Source organism: Glycine soja, chromosome 10, assembly GCF_004193775.1.
Source record: "Glycine soja cultivar W05 chromosome 10, ASM419377v2, whole genome shotgun sequence".
Lineage (NCBI taxonomy): Eukaryota > Viridiplantae > Streptophyta > Magnoliopsida > Fabales > Fabaceae > Glycine > Glycine soja.
The window spans coordinates 47811153-47829661 of NC_041011.1; the positions used below are offsets into that span (position 1 = coordinate 47811153).

General features: G+C 31.9%; 2 protein-coding genes across 3 annotated transcripts; both read right to left on the bottom strand.

Annotated features, from left to right (window-relative positions):
• Window positions 1-1442: 1442 nt before the first annotated feature.
• Window positions 1443-6960, bottom strand: LOC114372182. The gene is made up of 10 exons (XM_028329630.1): window positions 6732-6960; window positions 5938-6159; window positions 5524-5660; window positions 5335-5379; window positions 5198-5251; window positions 4786-4887; window positions 4477-4680; window positions 4017-4102; window positions 1928-2925; window positions 1443-1806 (listed from the first exon to the last, which is right to left on the bottom strand). Exons 2-10 carry the CDS (start codon window positions 6116-6118, stop codon window positions 1601-1603), a joined length of 2013 nt encoding a protein of 670 aa, XP_028185431.1. The 5' UTR covers window positions 6119-6159; window positions 6732-6960; the 3' UTR covers window positions 1443-1600.
• Window positions 6961-10866: 3906 nt separating this feature from the next.
• On the bottom strand, window positions 10867-18214 carry LOC114370636 (U-box domain-containing protein 32-like). Of its 2 annotated transcripts, none has more exons than XM_028328027.1 (8): window positions 17848-18214; window positions 16069-16187; window positions 15404-15525; window positions 14895-15025; window positions 14633-14751; window positions 13075-13602; window positions 11909-12658; window positions 10867-11475 (listed from the first exon to the last, which is right to left on the bottom strand). In XM_028328027.1, exons 1-8 carry the CDS (start codon window positions 18011-18013, stop codon window positions 11296-11298), a joined length of 2115 nt encoding a protein of 704 aa, XP_028183828.1. In that variant the 5' UTR covers window positions 18014-18214; the 3' UTR covers window positions 10867-11295. The 2 variants fall into 2 exon arrangements, with proteins under 2 accessions (XP_028183828.1, XP_028183827.1); XM_028328026.1 differs by having other exon boundaries at window positions 16069-16190; window positions 17848-18213.
• Window positions 18215-18509: the final 295 nt, after the last annotated feature.

The window sequence follows — 18509 nt, forward strand, 5'->3', positions numbered from 1 at the left end:
ATATTACCGAACAACTTTAAGCTTTAACTTTAAAATAATTTCCAAGTTTTAAAATGTTAACGACATGCTTTTGTAGATATAAATTTAAATTACTGTTCACTTCCCTTAATACGCATACATGTTTATTTACTAGAATTTTTTTTATTCATTTTACTAGAAGAATATAAAAACGCAATTAAATTTTAAATATTTCAACTTATTTTAATAAATTTTATAATTAAATTTATGATTTATCAAAATAAAAACTCATTAAGGCCAGTTTGAGGTGGTTGTAATTTTTTCATTTTTGAGTTTCAAATTCAATTTTTGAAAGAAAATATTACAAAAATAAAATTAAAATAATTTTTATATCATTTTTGAAACACTTTTATAGTCATTTTCAAAACCAATAAAAAATATTTTGTGAATTTGATTTTTAGTTTTAAAAATATGCATTACTACCACCACTGCTACCAATATCACTTCCATCATTCCCACCACCATCACTCATCATCATCATTGTCACGTTACCATCATTGTTACCATCATCATCATCATTATCATCACCACTATTGTCACCAGCATTAATGTCACTGTTACCATCATTATCATCACCACCACCACCACCTCTGTCATTGTTACCACACCCACCACCAATGTTCGCAACCACCACCACCACGTGGTGCCACCCATAACACCATCGCCAATATCACTATCATTGCCACTAACTTTACCATCACTATCATTATAGTTGTCACCATCATTGACGTCACCACATTATCATGATCACCACCATCTGCATCATTACCACCACTAATGTCACCTTCAAGATTACTGTCACCACAATCACTACTAATATATCTATCGTCGTTGTTGCTAATGACATCACCATCATCATTATTGTAATCACCATAATCATTGTTATTACCACCAGACAAGTATTTTTAAACATATGAAATGAAACTTTCAAAATGAATTTATTTGAAATTAATCATATTTTAAAAGTCAATTTAATTATTTTTTAAACTAAAACTAAAAAGTGATTGTTATTTTTAAAAAATTCAAAACTCAAGACTAAAAACCACCTAAACGGGCCCTAAATAAACGATTAATTGAACATCTATCATCGACTCCTGATATTTTTCTTATCAGTTGAAACTCCAAAACAAGCTTATGCAACTATTAAATCCACCAAAAGGAACCATAAAACAGCAGAAGACAGAAACAACATTGTGGAATTCTGCATTATATCAGCAATAGAATTATTGAGAAAATTAGACAATTATGCCAGAAGGAAATAGAAAAAGTGGGAGAACAGGGTTGTAAGTTATAACTATCAAAAACAAGAAAATGCCATTTTATAATAACTAGAAAATTTATTACACAATTTTGGTAAAAATATCACAAGAAAAAAATTAACTTAATGCACAAATCCTCTATGCCATCATTTGAAGGAAAGGACGGAATATAAATAGACTTTCCGGCATAACCTACCTCCAATTTTCTGACAGAAGACCATCGATAAAACTGGAACCTCTGCTAATAAAATTAATAGGCGAGAACTCAATCTATGCATATCTGTCATAATTAAATAACCCAATTTCTTCTTTGTTTCTTCTTACTAGGTTGCTTCTTTTTGTTTGGGAATGTACTTTATCTTCATTCCCTTCTCAGGCTTTGTTTTGGGTTTGGATTTAGCAACTCCAGAAGTTGCAGGCAATCGGTTCTCTGTATTTGCAAGAATGTTAAATCTGTCCGCATTAGAAGATTGACAATCAGGTGTAACAACCAACTTCACATGGTTAGATGAGATAGCTTCTTTCCATCCTGCATGACAATTGTTTTAATTAGATCAATGAAATTAAAACCAAGCCAAGTATTTAATCACACTGCAAGTACAGTAAAATAGAACAAACACAGCAATGTATAATAAAATGGCAAAGCTTACTTTGTGCAAGAAAGGCTTTTGCAGCATGGCTGGTTAGACGTAAGCTTTCTGAATCTACTTTAGCCCCAGTGTGGGAAAAATTGTCCTCAAAACCAATATCACTACCATCTATACTACACAACCGTAAACTACTTTGACCTGACAAATTTTGGTCATATTTTCCATTAATTACATCAGCTTCTGTCTCACCATTTTGAAGTGGCAATGGATCTTTAGTTCCAAGCTGGCTAACCGGCCTCCAAAGCTTAACTGTTAACCGACCATTACTTCCCTGAAAGGAATCATGTTTCACTGGCTTTTCCTGAGCAGTATTCTGCTTGGCTAGATTCTCTACCACGCAGTCCCGCTGGGCTGCCACCAAATTCCCTTGTGAATGGCTGCTGCAATAATCCAGACTAACTGATACAGATCCTATCAAAACTTCATGACTCTTACCTTTGTCTGGTTCTTTCTGCAGTTTGGCTTTTAAAACCACCCCATTAGTTTCTGGTTTAGGTTTTCGGCTCCAAACCTTACTACCATTAACTATAGGAGCTGCCCTTTGATCACGGTTGGTTCCATGTTTTTGAATAACTCCAAGCTTTGACATTTGAGAATTCTGGCCTGCATGCGAACCATTGGCTTTGGCCCATTGTGATTTTGGCAGCCCTTGCCATCTGGCAGCCATTATGCGACGGCGATTATGTCCCCGTGATGCCTGTCGCTCTATATACTGATCAGTGTCAAAATCATAACCTGACACTGTATCCCCTTCTACAACTTCATTAGTGTCTAGGCAGCGAGAAGTTACATGTGGTGGAGGAGAATGATCCGCAAATATATCTGGATTCTGTGCTTCAAAGTCACATGTACCAGAAGAAGCTTCAGCTGGCAAAACATCCTCTCCTGTGCTGCTTATGTTCTCTTTAATTTCTGTGTCATCTTCGAGTCGTTCCCTGGCCTTGTGTTCTTTCTGTCTAAGCTTTTTTTGGCGTTTCCTCTCTAAAATCTCAGCTTTTCTATTAATAGAGCAAAATATTAAATAGAGAACCTACTCATTATGATTAGTTTACAAGAGAGTACATCTTGACCAACATATCTAGTACCTTATTAGATTTGCTATATAAAAAACATAAAGAGCAAAACATCAACTGCCAAAATAATTAAAAATTTAGTTTATTTATTATAGAACAATAGAAGTTACAGATGTCATTAGAAAATTCAGACGAAGCTTAAGAAAGAGAAATGAAGTCATTACATATGCATCATATGTCAATTTAAGTCTATTCTAGTCTCTAGAAGTATTCATATTTCATAAAGCCAGCAAGCTGGACAGTGGGTAAACAAAGTGAAAACTGTTGCATTATGATGTCCTGTCTGTGCAGTTGGAATAGTAAAATTTTGCTAAACTATGTATGAGTTATGCTACATGATTAAAACACCCCTATCTTTCTTAAAACCTGATCCCTGTTTATCAATTTGGAATTTGTTTCTCTCATGACCAGTGGGTAAACAAAGTGAAAACTGTTGCATATGCATGAGTTATGCTACATGATTATAACATCCCTATCTTTCTTAAAACCTGAAACCCTGTTTATCAATTTGGAATTTGTTTCTCTCATGACCACAACGGCCTATGAAACCAACTTAGGTTCTTTTGCTTGTGTTTTTTCAGCGGTGTTGATTCAATGGTTATATAAATTCCCTCATTTCAGCTATTAAAAGAATTAAAAAGGGTTATGCTTGGGCTCCACTTTAAATTCTAAATTTTATCCAATCATGGTGGCTGCCCTGTAAAGGAGGACAATAGAAAAAACCAAGCACCCAAAACTAAACAAGACTAACTTTTAAAGAGAGACAAATAAATTGAAGATTACACTATACTTTCGTATATATGAAACTCAACCCAAGTACCCAACAAACCCTTGAAATATTTGCCATTCCTCAAGAACTTAAAAATTCAAATGAAAATCAAGAATCACTCAAGGCAGACGAACACCAACAACACCTAATCTGATATCAATGAAGGCACTAGAAAAAGGGAAGGATTGGGAAAAGGTACCACAAAAGGATAGGTTCAAGGACAAACTAGTCATAGCACTAAATGTACCTTTTCTGAGCAGCTTCCTCCTCCTCCACCAGCAGCTTCTGGCATCTCAATGCTTCAGCATCCTTGTCAGCAAGCCAGGCCTTCACCTATATGAAAGGAAATTTATATTTCATGATCATTACTGTAAATAAGAACTAATGAAAACCACAATTTTTGGGTTAGTTATAATAGAATCAGGTCTGATGTAATGAACATGCGTTTGTCCAACTAAGGTTTTTGTTAATAACCAACATTCCTAAAAAGTTGAGCTATTTGACAAAGAAGGCTCTAGCATGGCTTTATATCACTAGCATCATACGAGACTATGCTATTCGATGAATTGAACAACAAATAAACCTAACTTATAAACAACCCACAAAACGAAAGGGAAATCTGGCAAAAACCACATGAGGGAGGAGGAAGAGAAGTTTATAGGTAAACAGAACAGATTTTTCATTATCAAGTTAGGTAAAAAGATTACCAGTTTCTGCTCTAGCAAGAAACTTGTGCAAGCAACTAGGTTTTTTGGTTCAAGACCAATCTTTCCAGCCTCTCCATCAAAAACATATCTTTGCATCGACACTGCTGATCCAACCAAAAATGTTTTTTCACTAGAATCATCTAGGATACTGAACAACTCTTGGGAAGATATAGGAAAACTAGAAGGCCTGGATTGAACAATATTCTGCAAAAGATTTAGATGGATTTTGTTAATATACCAGTGGAATATACCAGCAAAAAAATAACCAGAATGAATAATTGATAAGCAAGACCGCGCAATGTTCCTTACCAAAAGGGCAGTACCAGCCCTCAGATAATATTGTGGAAGAGAAGAAAATCCTTGTTTTCTAAGAGTTGTCAAAGCTTCTAAAATTGAAGACCCTGGAACTTCCTGGAAAGCATTTCCAATGGAAAAGAAACAAGAATAAAAGATACTTTGATTAATTGGGAGAAAAGTGGAAACAATAAGAGCTGAAAAGAAGACAACCAAAAGAGACTATTGTTTCATTGCATTTGTAGCTCTGATTCTTATCCGTCTAGCATAGAAAACAGTGTTGTCTACAATGAAAATCAACTATCAATTTAAAAAACACATAATTAATAACACATTGACATATCACCAGTATTCAAGTAAGGCAAATCACATTAACATAACTTCATATAGAAATAAACTAGTCACATAAGGAGCAAAAAGATATTACCTCCAGCATCACATTCTTGAATGACACAACTTCCTTTGACTCTTCTATGGAGAGCTACACAAATTATTGAATATTAGCACACATTAAAACAATATATATTCTAAATATAACTGAAATTCACAATGATGAAAGGTTACCTTATCCCAATATGCCCCTAAAAGATCCCTATTTTTTTCAGAATCCTACAATGTGTAAGAAGCATTAGGCAAAACATGAGGAAGACTTGGAAAAGAAAAAACCAGAAAATACTCTTGATGGGTAAAAGCATGAACTAAGAGCATCAATGTGGTAGATAATCACTTCTACTTAAAAGATATAAAGATAACCTTATCAAGCTTTTTCAATCGATGCTGTACGCGTATATGTCTTCTATAGTTAATGGGAGAGCAAAATTCTCGAGAACACTTGTTGCACTTCTGTAACTGAACCTTCACAGGAGATAGCAAAGGCCACCCTGGAAGTTCTGTCAAACAAATGAAAGATTTCATCAGAATGTTGGATTTAGAATCAGCAGAACCAGAAACAAGCTTAAAAGCTACATATGGTACACTTTACATACAATTCAGCTAGCCTAGAATAGGTCAGCACAATGGCAACACCAGTCTAATGATTTTAAATTTTTGTTTCCATTTTCCTCTTTCTATTGATTTTTATTTTACTGTTGAAGGCAGGCTGCATAATCTCACATGTCTAGCATACAACCACAGGCTGCATATAATCTCTAAAATAATTGCTAATACCTTGCTGATCTAAAGCATTAAGTAATTGAATCCACTGTACTGGGCTGTCACCGGCCCTAGGAAAGGAAAGCAAAGGTTCTTTTCCAATTGCTTGTCTGATTATTGTGTCTAAAGAATCACTTCCATCGTCTGTTTTCCTGAAATCGATAGTGCCAGAGGCTGGGAGTTTTGCAACTGGCATCTATCCAGACAAAAACTTACAAGAAACTTTGCAAGATTCAACTGCAGAAAGTATAAAATAATACATGTAAACAAGGGAACAAATTTAAAATCACAGGGAAATGAAAAGGAAGATGGAAACTACACATATTCAACAAATTGAATCTCAAAGGAACTAATAAAAACTGTAAAGGCATAGCATTTTGCTAGACCAATGCCAAACTAATAAAATAAATTATCACAAGCTATATAAAATAGAACACTGAATCTCTCGACACATTAAATCGGTGAGAAAAAATAAAAACATATCGAAACTCAACAAGAGCACAATAGATCCATGTAGAAACTACCCTACTGTGTATGTTCTCGCATTCTCCATTGATAATCACGTAATAACAATAACCTCATCAATTTAATGACGATTCACTAAACCGAACACAATAATCCATCGCAGTAAACACGATCTATCATAAGCATAAGCTACCTCGTATGTTCAACCTTCTTTTTCATCCTCGACTAGACAAATACTGAAAGGTAAATTTATTTTTCGAAAAAACTACAACATAACGAATTCAGAGAACATGATCTGAGATCGAGAGTGAGAAAGTTCAGCGGAGTGACAACAGATCACGTACCAGGGAGGAAGGACGAGGGAGAGATCGCTTGGAAGCTCAAGGGATTCTCTTGTGAGGATCCGAAGATAAACCGCAAGCGGCTGCGAAGGGATTGGGAGTGTTTGGATGGAAGGAAAATCGTCCAGAAAACGCGAGAAAATAGCTTATGAGAGAGAGAGGACTCTGTGTCGTTCCTGCAGGTTGCAGTTGTAGTAGGGCGAAAAACGTTTCTAACAAGAAAGTGGAAACAATAACTTCAAACACATAAAAAAGGAAATTAAAAAAAAATTATATATATATATATATATTAAATTAATTATTGCTTAACTTTTCTTTCTTTTCACCGGGAACATTTCAGCTTACGCGCTCGCTGCGCGTGAAAGCACGTACTGTTGAATTGTGGTTCGGTCTCCAGTCACAAGACTCAGAAAACAGGCTTTTTCACGAAAATAGGATTTTTTTTTAAGTATATAAAAAAAATGGTGTAAAAAAAAAATCTTAGTAAGAGTTTTTTCTTTCTTTTTTTTTTTAATGAAGGAGGAGGCCTCGACCTTCTAATAGAAGGTGTCCTCATAATCTACATTTAAGATGGAGTCTCTTGGACAAAAAAAATAAAATTTTATATTTAAGATGATTCAGATCAAGATGAGAAGGGATCAACCACAAAAAAATAAAATTTATCTAGGAATTATATTTCAATTTTTATATAAAATTTTTATAATTTGATATTTCAATATGCTAATTATTTACATTAGCAATTTATCAAAGCACAAAACATCTTTCTTATATGTCATGAAAATAAATTAGCAATTGAATTTATACTAATTTTTAACAATTTTTTTTCAATGTATACTAACAAATAGTAAATAAATATTTTATCTTTTATCTTATTATGAAGTGTAGTATTTATTAATAAAATATTAAATATCATATTTGAAAATTTATTTCTTTCATGTGGTGTTGGTGTCTTTCAACTTTCACCTCTTGCCAATGTTGTAGGATTGCAGCTCACTATTACTTTATTATGTACTTTCATAATTTGAAAATTATACATTGATGGCATAAAACATTCATAATCATTCAGTCATGATCAATCATGATCTATCATGTATGAGTTTGTTGATTTTTAATCTTAAAGTAAATCAAACAGAAATATGTGATTATATTTGATGATTATGTAAAACTATTTTACAAATATTAAACTCTTATAAAATTCTTCTATCAATTCAATAACACTTGTTTATATGAGATTTAAAAAATAAGAACTCTTTCAATTACAAGAAATAGAGTTTAACAATTATATATTAACAAAAAAAACCTATTTACATAATAACTAAAATTTGATGAAATATAATATTTAGACAAATCTTCTTTAAAAAAATAAAATTACTACTAATTTTATAATTTAAAAGGGTTACAAGGTAAAAACTAATTATATAATAACCAAAATTCAATAAAATATAATACTGAGATAAGATTTCTTTTAAAAAAAATATTATTATTAATTTTATAGTCTAAAGAAATAAAACTAATTGTAAAATAAAAATATAATATTTCGTTTCAAATTATATTTTTTACTATCAAGAGGGTCTAGTTTCAATTGGTTGAGTATGATACATGATTTTTATAAATTTATTGAGATCATCTTTGATTCCTACAAATAAAAATATTAGATTTTTTATGAATAAAAATTAGATTTTTTATAATTAATAAATAATAATATATTATTTTTTTGGAAATGAAAAAAAATCAGGGGGCCAAGACCTAAAATCTAAGGTGAAGGGAGTGAGGGGCCATGTCCCCCCAAAAAATTTCCAAAGTTTATCTAATATATTTTTTTAAAAAAATGCCCCCTAACATTCTAAAATTCATAAAAAATATTAAAAAATAATATATAAAAATTACCATGTTAGTTCACACTTAAGAAGAAAATTAGAGAAAATTGTAAATATAATAGATAATATATTGTGATAAAAATAGTAAGACAAAAAGAAATCATAGACATTAATGAAGTATTTATAATGTTAAAGTGTCCAAATAGAATTATTCAAAATTATTTTTTTCTCTTATACTACCTCTATTAATATTAACTAATGTATAAAAATAAAACTAATACAACGAGACAAATAAAAATAATTAAATTAGTTAATTTTAATTTAAATTTGATTTTAGAAATACCCATATAATTCAATAGTTTAAGTAGTGATTATATTTAATAATGTTATTTTTTTTTTGCCTATAAAATTGATTTCAACTGTTAACAAATCAATGAATACATCCACTTGTATATGAAATGATTTATTGTTTTATTAATAAATTAAAATCCACAATAAAATAAAAGTATAAAAAATGTATTTATTTATTTCTTATATAAGTGTATAACTTTTGTCACAAGGAATATATAAAGATAAAAGGCACCGGGGAGATGCCACAAGGGTACAAAGAAGCCACCAAATTAGCTAGATACTAAATAGTAATGTTTTTTACTCTCGATGTAATTATATATTTTTTTTTATAAAAATATTATATATATATATATATATATATATATATATATATATTAAACTTTTTATATATTTTTTACATCATTTTTGTATATATATATTTTTAATCCTATTTTCGTCAAAAGCCCACAAAACAACCAACCACTTTCATTCCGAGGAAGGAGTGGGGGGCCGCACGTGCCTGTTTTCGGAACTGCACGTGGTGGTTTGCAGGTAAACGTCAGCGTCGTTTCAGTCATTTCGGGATGGAACTAATTGGCGACCAAATAGACAAGGGTTGGCCTTGACCAGTTGACCATGCCCACCGAAAAACCATTTCAATCTAGGCATCGTGTCCTCATATTCGGATGTTGACGTAAATTGCATTCACTAAAGAATGATAAATTGCATAACTCCAAGTAAGATCATAAAGAAGATAAATTAACATGACATTGCTAAGGTTAAATAATTAGTTACTCCATGAAAGTATAAGTTAGTCATAATTATGAAAGATTCAAAATTTAAATTTTATATTTTTTGAATGTATAAAAAATGTAATAAATAAGTCTTACGAGTAATTTAAGGATAAATTAGTTCAAAAATTTTATAATTTAATGTCAAATTAATCTTAAAAAAATATAATTTATTATCAAATTAATTCTTGAAAATTACAATAAAATAGTCTTATAAATTTAACAATAAGATTAAATTATTGTATTTTTTACACGTTCTAGAACTAAATTTATATTTTTCATCTTTCACATATCTGTGTCACTATTTCACACTTTTAGAAACTAATTTGACTATATACTCTATTCCTAATTAGTATTAAATTTTTTAGAAATAGATTATATACTACAATGTACCATGCATAAAAAATTTATTAACTTTTATCATGAAAATATAAGACTTCTCTATAATGTCAATGAATAATCATTAAACTTACTTTTTTTTTAATATTTTGCATATATATATATATTGAAGTATTCCATAACTTGCATTGCATATTTATTGATAATTGATAATTAAAGAAATTTAATTGAAAAACTTGTATAACTCTTGTTGTATACAACATTTAGACTATGTTTATTAACACATTTAAATTAGTTTCTAGCTTTTCTTTTACTTACGATAAAACTCATTTGAATATTCGATAAATAAATTTTTTTAAATAACTTCTAACATTTTTTAAAACACTAGTTTTTAACTTTTTTATATTTTTTTCTTTAATATATTTATCAAATTTTTTGTTTACATTTTTCAAATAAATTATAATTTTATTATTTTTTTAATCATCTTACACTTTTTAATTAATTTTACTTAACACTTATAATTTTATCAAACATAGCCTTAATTTTCAAAGCTTTCTATCTTCACCTTAGACAATCCCATATTATATCACAACAGAAATTAGGTTGAAAAAACTTATTTACTTTTTGTGATTAAAAAGATAAAAAAATAAATCAAGTTTCCTGAGTGGTGAAATCAAACAATATGTTTCATTCAACCAGTTTACATATTAATCAAGAAGATTAGAAATAATCAAGAAAAAAGTTGAATAAATTAAATTTATAAATGCAATTTTTATATCTTATTACTTGGAAAATAAACAAACACATTTCTGGCGTTTACAAAGGAAATGAATTTCAATTAAAACAATCTCATTTCCTGAGTGGTGAAATCAAATAATATGTTTCATTCAAGTAGTTTACATATTAATCCTTCAAATTTGGAGAACTTTAAATATTAAAATGTTCATAGAAATAAATAAGATTTTTTATTTACATGATCATTCTTCATTTTAGAAAGCTCTAATTCAAGGGAAAGGTTTAATTAAAAATTTGTTTTCCCTCTTTACTCCCTTCTCCATCCGAACTTGCTATCAGAATTTAGACATGACTCTTCTAAAGTTAAGCTTCTAAAATGAGTATGTAAGGATGTATTGTGATCTTAAAAAGCATTATAATTTTAACTTACTAAAATTCAAGTGTAAACACACCCTTACTTGCTCATTTTAGATTTTTCTTTTTTTTTTACAGGATAAGTATGATTTACACCAGTGTAATATGTGCAAGTGTAATGGCCAATGAAGGTTCACTGAATCACTGTTGCTGCCACTCCAGAATTGCATTATGTAGAGCATAGTTAGGTACCAAATCAGTGTGGTCTAGTTTGAGGTTTGTCATGGGGGAAGTGTCGTGGCCACTATTCAACCATCCTCTTATTGCCTCTTCTTCGTACGTAAAGCCATCTGCAGCTATGTATGGATCTTCCATTACTTCCTGCAAAACCAAAAAGCAACCGTTATGATTGTCACAAACAGGAACCAGGAAAGCAACCCCAAGGAAACTCAATGTTTTAATGGAGATTGCAATAATTAGCATATGTTATAACAACTGCTAATTAAGTAGGAGGTGGCGGAGAAAAGAATAACCCCTTAATTGCTTATATAAAATAATAGTAGTGTTACAGCTAAACAACAAAAACGAGCAAGAATTTTTATAGAATTCAAATAGATTCGAGGGTGATTATTGGATAAGATAAAGTTGTAATGACCACTCTTCCATCCTACAGTTAATAAGTAAGCTAACTCAGTAGTCAAAAGTTTAGAGTTTAGACAGGACAAAAAAAACTGGTTATCTGGCAGTTTCCATACAATAAAGAACAGTTTTTTAAAATAAAAAAAATGAATTTGGAAAAATTAATGATCCTCACCTGGACAATGGGGCAGACAAAATGGGAAGGAATCCGACGAAGCTTCTTAGAAATCAAATGTGGTGGCGTGTCAATGCAAGTTGCTTTGAATGGTTCAAGAACACTCCAGATTTCAGACACAAGGTCTGGCCGGTTCAACCAAGTCTTTTCACAACACCTCAATGCTAAATATGCCAGCTGTTCAGTTTGAAAAAACGGCCATTCACCAGCTGAAGAGTCCAAGACTGCTTTAAGGTTTTCCTTTTCCAATGCACATTTCATATCTCTAACTAGCCCCAAAAGGGGTCTTCCAGTTAGAAGTTGTAACAATATGACTCCAAAAGAATATACATCCGATTCTGGTGTAAGCTTGCCAGTGACAAAATACTCTGGATCCACATATGCCAAACGTTCATTTGGGTTATTACATATTGTGCTTGTGTCAGCTGAATCCAAACTTCGCTGAACTAAACTAGGAATGCCCAAGTCACTGAGTTTGGCAACAAAGTTGGCATCAAGGAGAACCTTACTAGGTTTCAAATTCCCATGGATAATACAAGGCTCACTGGAGTGAAGGAAGATTAGAGCAGAGCATATGTCAGTGGCAATGGATATTCGAATTTGCCATGGAAGTGGATTCTTTTCTTTGTGGGCAAGATGGCTTTCAAGGCTGCCATTGTTTATGTACTCATACACAAGTGACCGAGACTCTGCACAGCTTCCCATTAGTGTTAACAGGTTTGGATGTCTTACCCTACTCAAGACCTCTACCTGAAATCCAACCAATAATATAGCCAAAGCAAAATAAAAATTTGAGTTCCTCATGGACAAAGAACCCACGACAGAATCATTCAGTCAAGATTTTTTGGATCAACCACTCAATATAATTTAATCTCATAGATACTTAAATACACACACACACACTCTCTGGAGACTTATACAAAAAATACATCAAATTATCCAAACATCTTCAGAAAATGAATCGGGTAGAATAAGTTATGAAGTGTTCCTGTTGTATTATAACAAAATATATACTGCAATTCTTTGGAAATGGTAGAGATGATAAGCATTAATCAAGTAAAAACCAGAAATATTTCTGAAACCTTTCGGGGGTGTTAATGAGCATTTTTTTATCGGCTAGTTTTCAGAGTACCAAGTAGACACTATAATAGAGAATATAAGAGTACCTGATGTTGGAACTCTAATAAACTCTGACAACCATAAGAGGGTAACATTTTTATGGCAACATGCATGTTGCGAAGCTGTCCCTTGTAAACACTTCCATACCTTCCTTCTCCAATCTTCCAAGATGGATCAAAATCATTAGTTGCCTCATTTATCTCCACAAAAGAAAATGCAGGGAATTCTACCCGATAAGAGAAGGAAGTATCTGCTTCCCCAATTTTTCTCAGCACTTTGACTTCCCTAACTGCATTTGCATGCTCTATCCTAAGCCTATCTCTCTGTTCCCTGAAACTTATCAAGAGGTCCACAGCTGATATGATCTTCTCCTCCAACTCTGTTTCTGTACACTGGGACTCAGAAATTTGGTTCATAAGTGCTGAATTTTGGTCTTGGACCATTTGCAATTCTTCAAGTATTTCATCTCGCTGATTCTTCATTTTCTGTACTTCTTGCTTTTCCCTTGCCAATTGTTCTTCAACTTCTTTTCTTCTTCGTATCTCCTTAGCACACTGGCTTTCAAATGTTTTATCCTAAGTTAAAGCAATTTTTAGAAGGAAAATGGAATCACTTTAGTTCATCAATAATCAGACAGCAATTCATAGAAAACATATATTATAAATATCTATGCTAACATGCCCATCCATATGGACAAGCATTGTGAAGGTCATATACATAAAGTAATGATGATAAGAGATACAGGTGATGAAGGCATTGTGTCTGACAGTCTGACCTAAATCAAGAGGAATATGGTAGTGCAAAAGATCTTTCTACATTGAAATTTAAGTATAAATCTAGGATTAAAATAGAAAATGAATTGGAGACAATAGTACAGGCAATCTACCAAATTTTCATGCTCGTAATTATTGTAAAATTAAGGCAGCGTATTGAAGAACTAACAAGTCTAAACTACATGCCCCAGCCTTCTTCAAAATGACAAGCCATGATCTTTGAGCTAGTTAAACTATGAAGCAGTCCAATGAAACATGTTTTTTCTTCTTATTTTCAAATATTATACTTATACCCCAAATAGAAACCAAGGAACAAAATTTAAGAAACCAAACTTGAGACACCATTAGAAGAAAAAAATATACTAGTTTTTTTTTATATTAGTAGAGAAAATATTTGTGTCATCAACTTCCGTATTACTATTTTCTACTTTCCATTTCTTTAATGCCACTTCATATCCTTTTGTTTTCGCGCTCTTGGCATCTATGATGCTTTTTTCCAGTCAAAAATTTATTTTGCTTGCTTGTTCCCTTCATTTTCCTACAGCAAAAAAATCATGAATAATGCTAACCTCACAAATTAGTTTAAAACAGAAAGAAGATATCAGACTATGGACTGAAATGAATAGATTTTTATAGACTGAGAATAATATTCAAAATCCCTCTGATACACTCTCTTATCTTATTCACAAGTAATCATAATTTTCAAGTGTAGACACATAAAGAAAAATTCTCCTCCAGTCCTACCATAAAAGAGTAGTAGCACACCAGAAAAATATAAAGTATGAAACAGATACTTTTACACCAAGGATGAAGGAGAACAATCACCTCTCACCTCATGAAACATCAAATCTGCCAACTTTGACCTGTCCATCATGACATTATTAAACGGCCATTTTGAATTTAAGGAAAGGTGGGAACTGACACTTTTGATCTCTTTCATATCATAAGAATCTGCAGAAACCTGTCACAAGTTATTCCCCTGACAGTCCTTATAGAAAATGATAAATGACCTGGGCTGACAAATACCTATGCCATTTTAAAATTGACAACAAACAAAGGAAAAAAAGAAAAAAAGAAACAACTAGCAAGAATACCGAAATATTTCAGTGCACCAACAGGAATCGATTCTGATTTGATATTTTCAAATTGCTTGGCATCTGTATTTGGATTGAGCACCAATAATGCAGGGCCAGTCTCTATGTCAGAAGTATGCTTACTATATTCCCTGATTCAATTTGAATATTCCATAAAAGTGGAAGAGACATTATCAGCTGAATGAGTTGTTACCAACATTACAGAATATGGTAAAAAAATCTAAGTAAGAGATAAAAACTTGTTAAAGTTTTTATGATAACAATGATTTAAAGTTTTTATTCTGTTTATAGTAATGTCCAACAAGTATGTTCTTAATTTGAATTTGCAATGTTGCAATTACATATTTCTTATATTTTGTGAATTTTTATACAAATCTAGATGTGTATCTTACACCTCCTATATATTTTTAGCATAATAATATCGCCATATCGAATATGTAACATCTGATACACATTGCATCTGTGCATCATAGATTAAAATTAAGGCTACTGAGGTTTGGAATTGATACCCCAAGTTATATCTGTCTGCTGCTGCTCCCATTACAAGCCATCTAATATTGTGTTGAGCAATAGCTTTTGTGATTCCTTTCTCAATATCATCCATCTCAATCAACAATTTGTAGGCTCGTACCTATGAACATATGCCAAAATGTAAACAAAATCAGGATTTCTTCAAGAAATAGCTATTAACAATACAAGCATCTTCCATAACTATTACCTCAAACTGTTTAAATTTAATTAAAATCCAAAGTTCACAATATGCGTTGGAGAAGGTAGTCACTATTTTATTATGCTATCTAGCTGTCCTTAAAATAAAGGGAAAAGTTTACTTTGCCCCCTTCAACTTAGTGTCATGCATACTTTGGTTCTCAATCTTTCAAAAATGCAACACAACCCCTATATAAATTGTTATATTTTTTAAGGACAAAATTGCAGTTGAACCCAAGTTAGAGAAGGTAAACTGAATTATTTCTGTTCATGTTTGATGGAAAATTAAGGAGTGACTAAAACACAAACTTTAAAAATTTTAAGGATCACATTGCACATTTAAGTTTACAGAGGACTGAAATGCATATGTAAATGGGATTTTCTTTTTTACTAAATAAATACTGACACACTACATATTTAGTGTCAATAATTTGTCAAAAGAAATGAAATAAGAAAAAGATAATACCCCTGCAGGGACCAGAGTGAGAACGTATTGGTCTAGAAGTTTGTGCACTGTTTGATTTCCATGCTCCTGGAAAGCCTTGGTTGCATGGTCTTTTGGTTCATACCCAGAGAGATTTCTGTCTGCTGCACCTCATTAAAAAAAATGTTTGTAGTTTGTTAAATACTACCAAACTATCAGATAAGACCTACACTACCCAGGACGAATAAAGCCAGAACAAGCTCAGTACCTACTAGAGCAGTTATTTACCAGATATAAGAGCCAGAACCAAAATAGAGCACATAGTTTCCTTGCTTTCCTTCTCACTCTTTAATTTTTAAGCCAGAGAATTACGCTCCACTATAACATTAATATCACAGCTGATTTGATGACAAATGAAAAAAAACAAGTATCTAAGATTCAATGCCTCCTCAATCCTTAACCATTACTCTCTCTGTCCCAAAATAAGTGTCGCATTAGGCTTTTCAATGGAATATTAATTGTTTTTTTCACTAATACCCCTAATAAGTGTCACTTTAGTTTCTTAATGTAATATTAATACTAAGGTTAATTTTGTAAAATCACTACTTTGTTTCATCTATTTATTAAATTTTCTTGGTCTGTGTAAAATAACCTAGGACGACCCTTATTTTGGGATGGGGGAAGTATTTTCTATAAGCGTGTCTTTTGCCGACATTTTCGTCAAACACAAAGCCAGTTCTTGGGGAGCAAATGAGTTGAGTTATTTGTGAATTATTCAAAACTTGTACAATTTTAGTCATATAAACGAGTCATTCTCTAGTTTTATAAGCTTATTATTAAAGGCTTGTGGTTCGTGAATATCTCATGAAAGCATGTGAGTGAGTGTATGTGTGAGACACAATCACAAAAAATATTTAGATAAGAAAGATAGTATTGATGATCATCATCATCATCATCATAATAATAATAGTGTACATATTTTTATCACTTAGTAAATTGTAATTTTATTTAGAGAATTATAATTACTTGCATTTCGCAGATCTATAACTTTGTCTTCCTATTTTTTACTTCTTCATCCAGCATTAAAATGTCTACGGTTTAATAAACTTAAAAATTATTCAAGATGAAGTCCAATAAAGGGAGAAAAAAAACGGTTAAGCTATAAAAAAAGTTAAACAAGAGATCAAACTAAATATTTTTAAACGAACCAAGTCCAAACCTTAAATTTGGCTAATTGAATCAATGAAGCAAGCTTAAGCTTCATCTTTTCATTTTCAAGTCAAACCTAAGCTTGAAGTCATCAGCTTGACTCGCATCAAGTGCTCAATAGACTCTTTTACACTCTTATCCGTGTTCTTTGAAAACTTGATACACTTATCACAAGTCAAATATCATCCCAATCAGCAAATTACCAAAACAGATTCACCATCTATAGCTTCATCATACATTTCATCAATTACTATCTGTAAACGCAAAACGACACAATCCAACAGTTCAATTCAGCATTATCGATCTTCCTTTCTTCTTCAACGAGGTTCTCAAGAACATTTTTAAAATGATGGGAAAAAAAAAATAGGAATCAATAAAATAGAAACACATCATCCAATCCAACCCAAAAAGTAGATCCTCGATTAGCAAACCATTCTAATCCAACAACCAAATTAGACTAATAATTAACCAATCCTCCAACAAATGTTCCACTCAAACACTATACCTTCATCAAACGTTTTGATAATCAGAAAACAACCACAATATCCATAAAATAACAATAAAATGTTTTTACGTTGAAAAAGGAAAAAATGAAAATGAAGAGAAACTCACAGAACGAATTGAGAGAGTGAGGCTGGTGAATATGAAGAAGGCAAATTTCTTTGCCGGAGAAATTCTTAACCGTCCAATGCAACAGTTGCTGCGTCTTGTAGGCGTTCTTTCCGACCGCCACATACACCACCGTGTCGGTGTCGGCGTCTTCCACGATGCTACCCATCGGATCCGAACAAACCGAATTGCGGTGAGAATCGGCGTTCGGTGGAATCGTTCCGAGTTGAGGAGACTCAGCGAGTCGTGAATCGGAGGGAGAAGACGGTAGTTAAACAGAACAAAAGAGTCAACAGGAATTGGAAGAAGAAGAAAGTTACTTATTGGTGAGGGAGTGCGAATTGAAGTGAAGGAGAAGCAATTGATTTTTTATGGAACCAAACGCTTTGAAAAAGTTGTTTTCTGCTGTGGGTGGGTCCCCTGGGATAAGCCTTGCTGAACCATTGATTGAATATTATGGAGATTAGATTATGAATGAAAGGGATCAATCACCTTTCATAGGTCCTATGTAGTTATATTTACTATTTGCTTATCTTGTTTAATTATATTTGTATCTTATACAAATAAGTTTTTTTAAGTTTTATAAATAAAAAATTATTATTAAAGTGATTAATCAAATTTTTCAATAAATATTAATCATCAATAAAATTATCAAACAAATAATT

Bases quoted from the DNA above. Each gene is read 5' to 3' on its own strand.
- LOC114372182 (XM_028329630.1), bottom strand. From the start codon at position 6,118: ATGCCAGTTGCAAAACTCCCAGCCTCTGGCACTATCGATTTCAGGAAA. The intron at 5,661-5,937 runs GTATTAGCAATT...TTTGTTTGACAG, and splicing joins TAATGCTTTAGATCAGCAAG to AACTTCCAGGGTGGCCTTTG. The intron at 4,888-5,197 runs GTAATATCTTTT...AATGCTTTCCAG, and splicing joins TCAAGAATGTGATGCTGGAG to GAAGTTCCAGGGTCTTCAAT.
- LOC114370636 (XM_028328026.1), bottom strand. From the start codon at position 18,013: ATGGGTAGCATCGTGGAAGACGCCGACACCGACACGGTGGTGTATGTG. The intron at 13,603-14,632 runs GTGAGAGGTGAT...GCTTTAACTTAG, and splicing joins CAGATTTGATGTTTCATGAG to GATAAAACATTTGAAAGCCA. The intron at 11,476-11,908 runs GTGAGGATCATT...TTGGTTTTGCAG, and splicing joins TTGTCTGCCCCATTGTCCAG to GAAGTAATGGAAGATCCATA.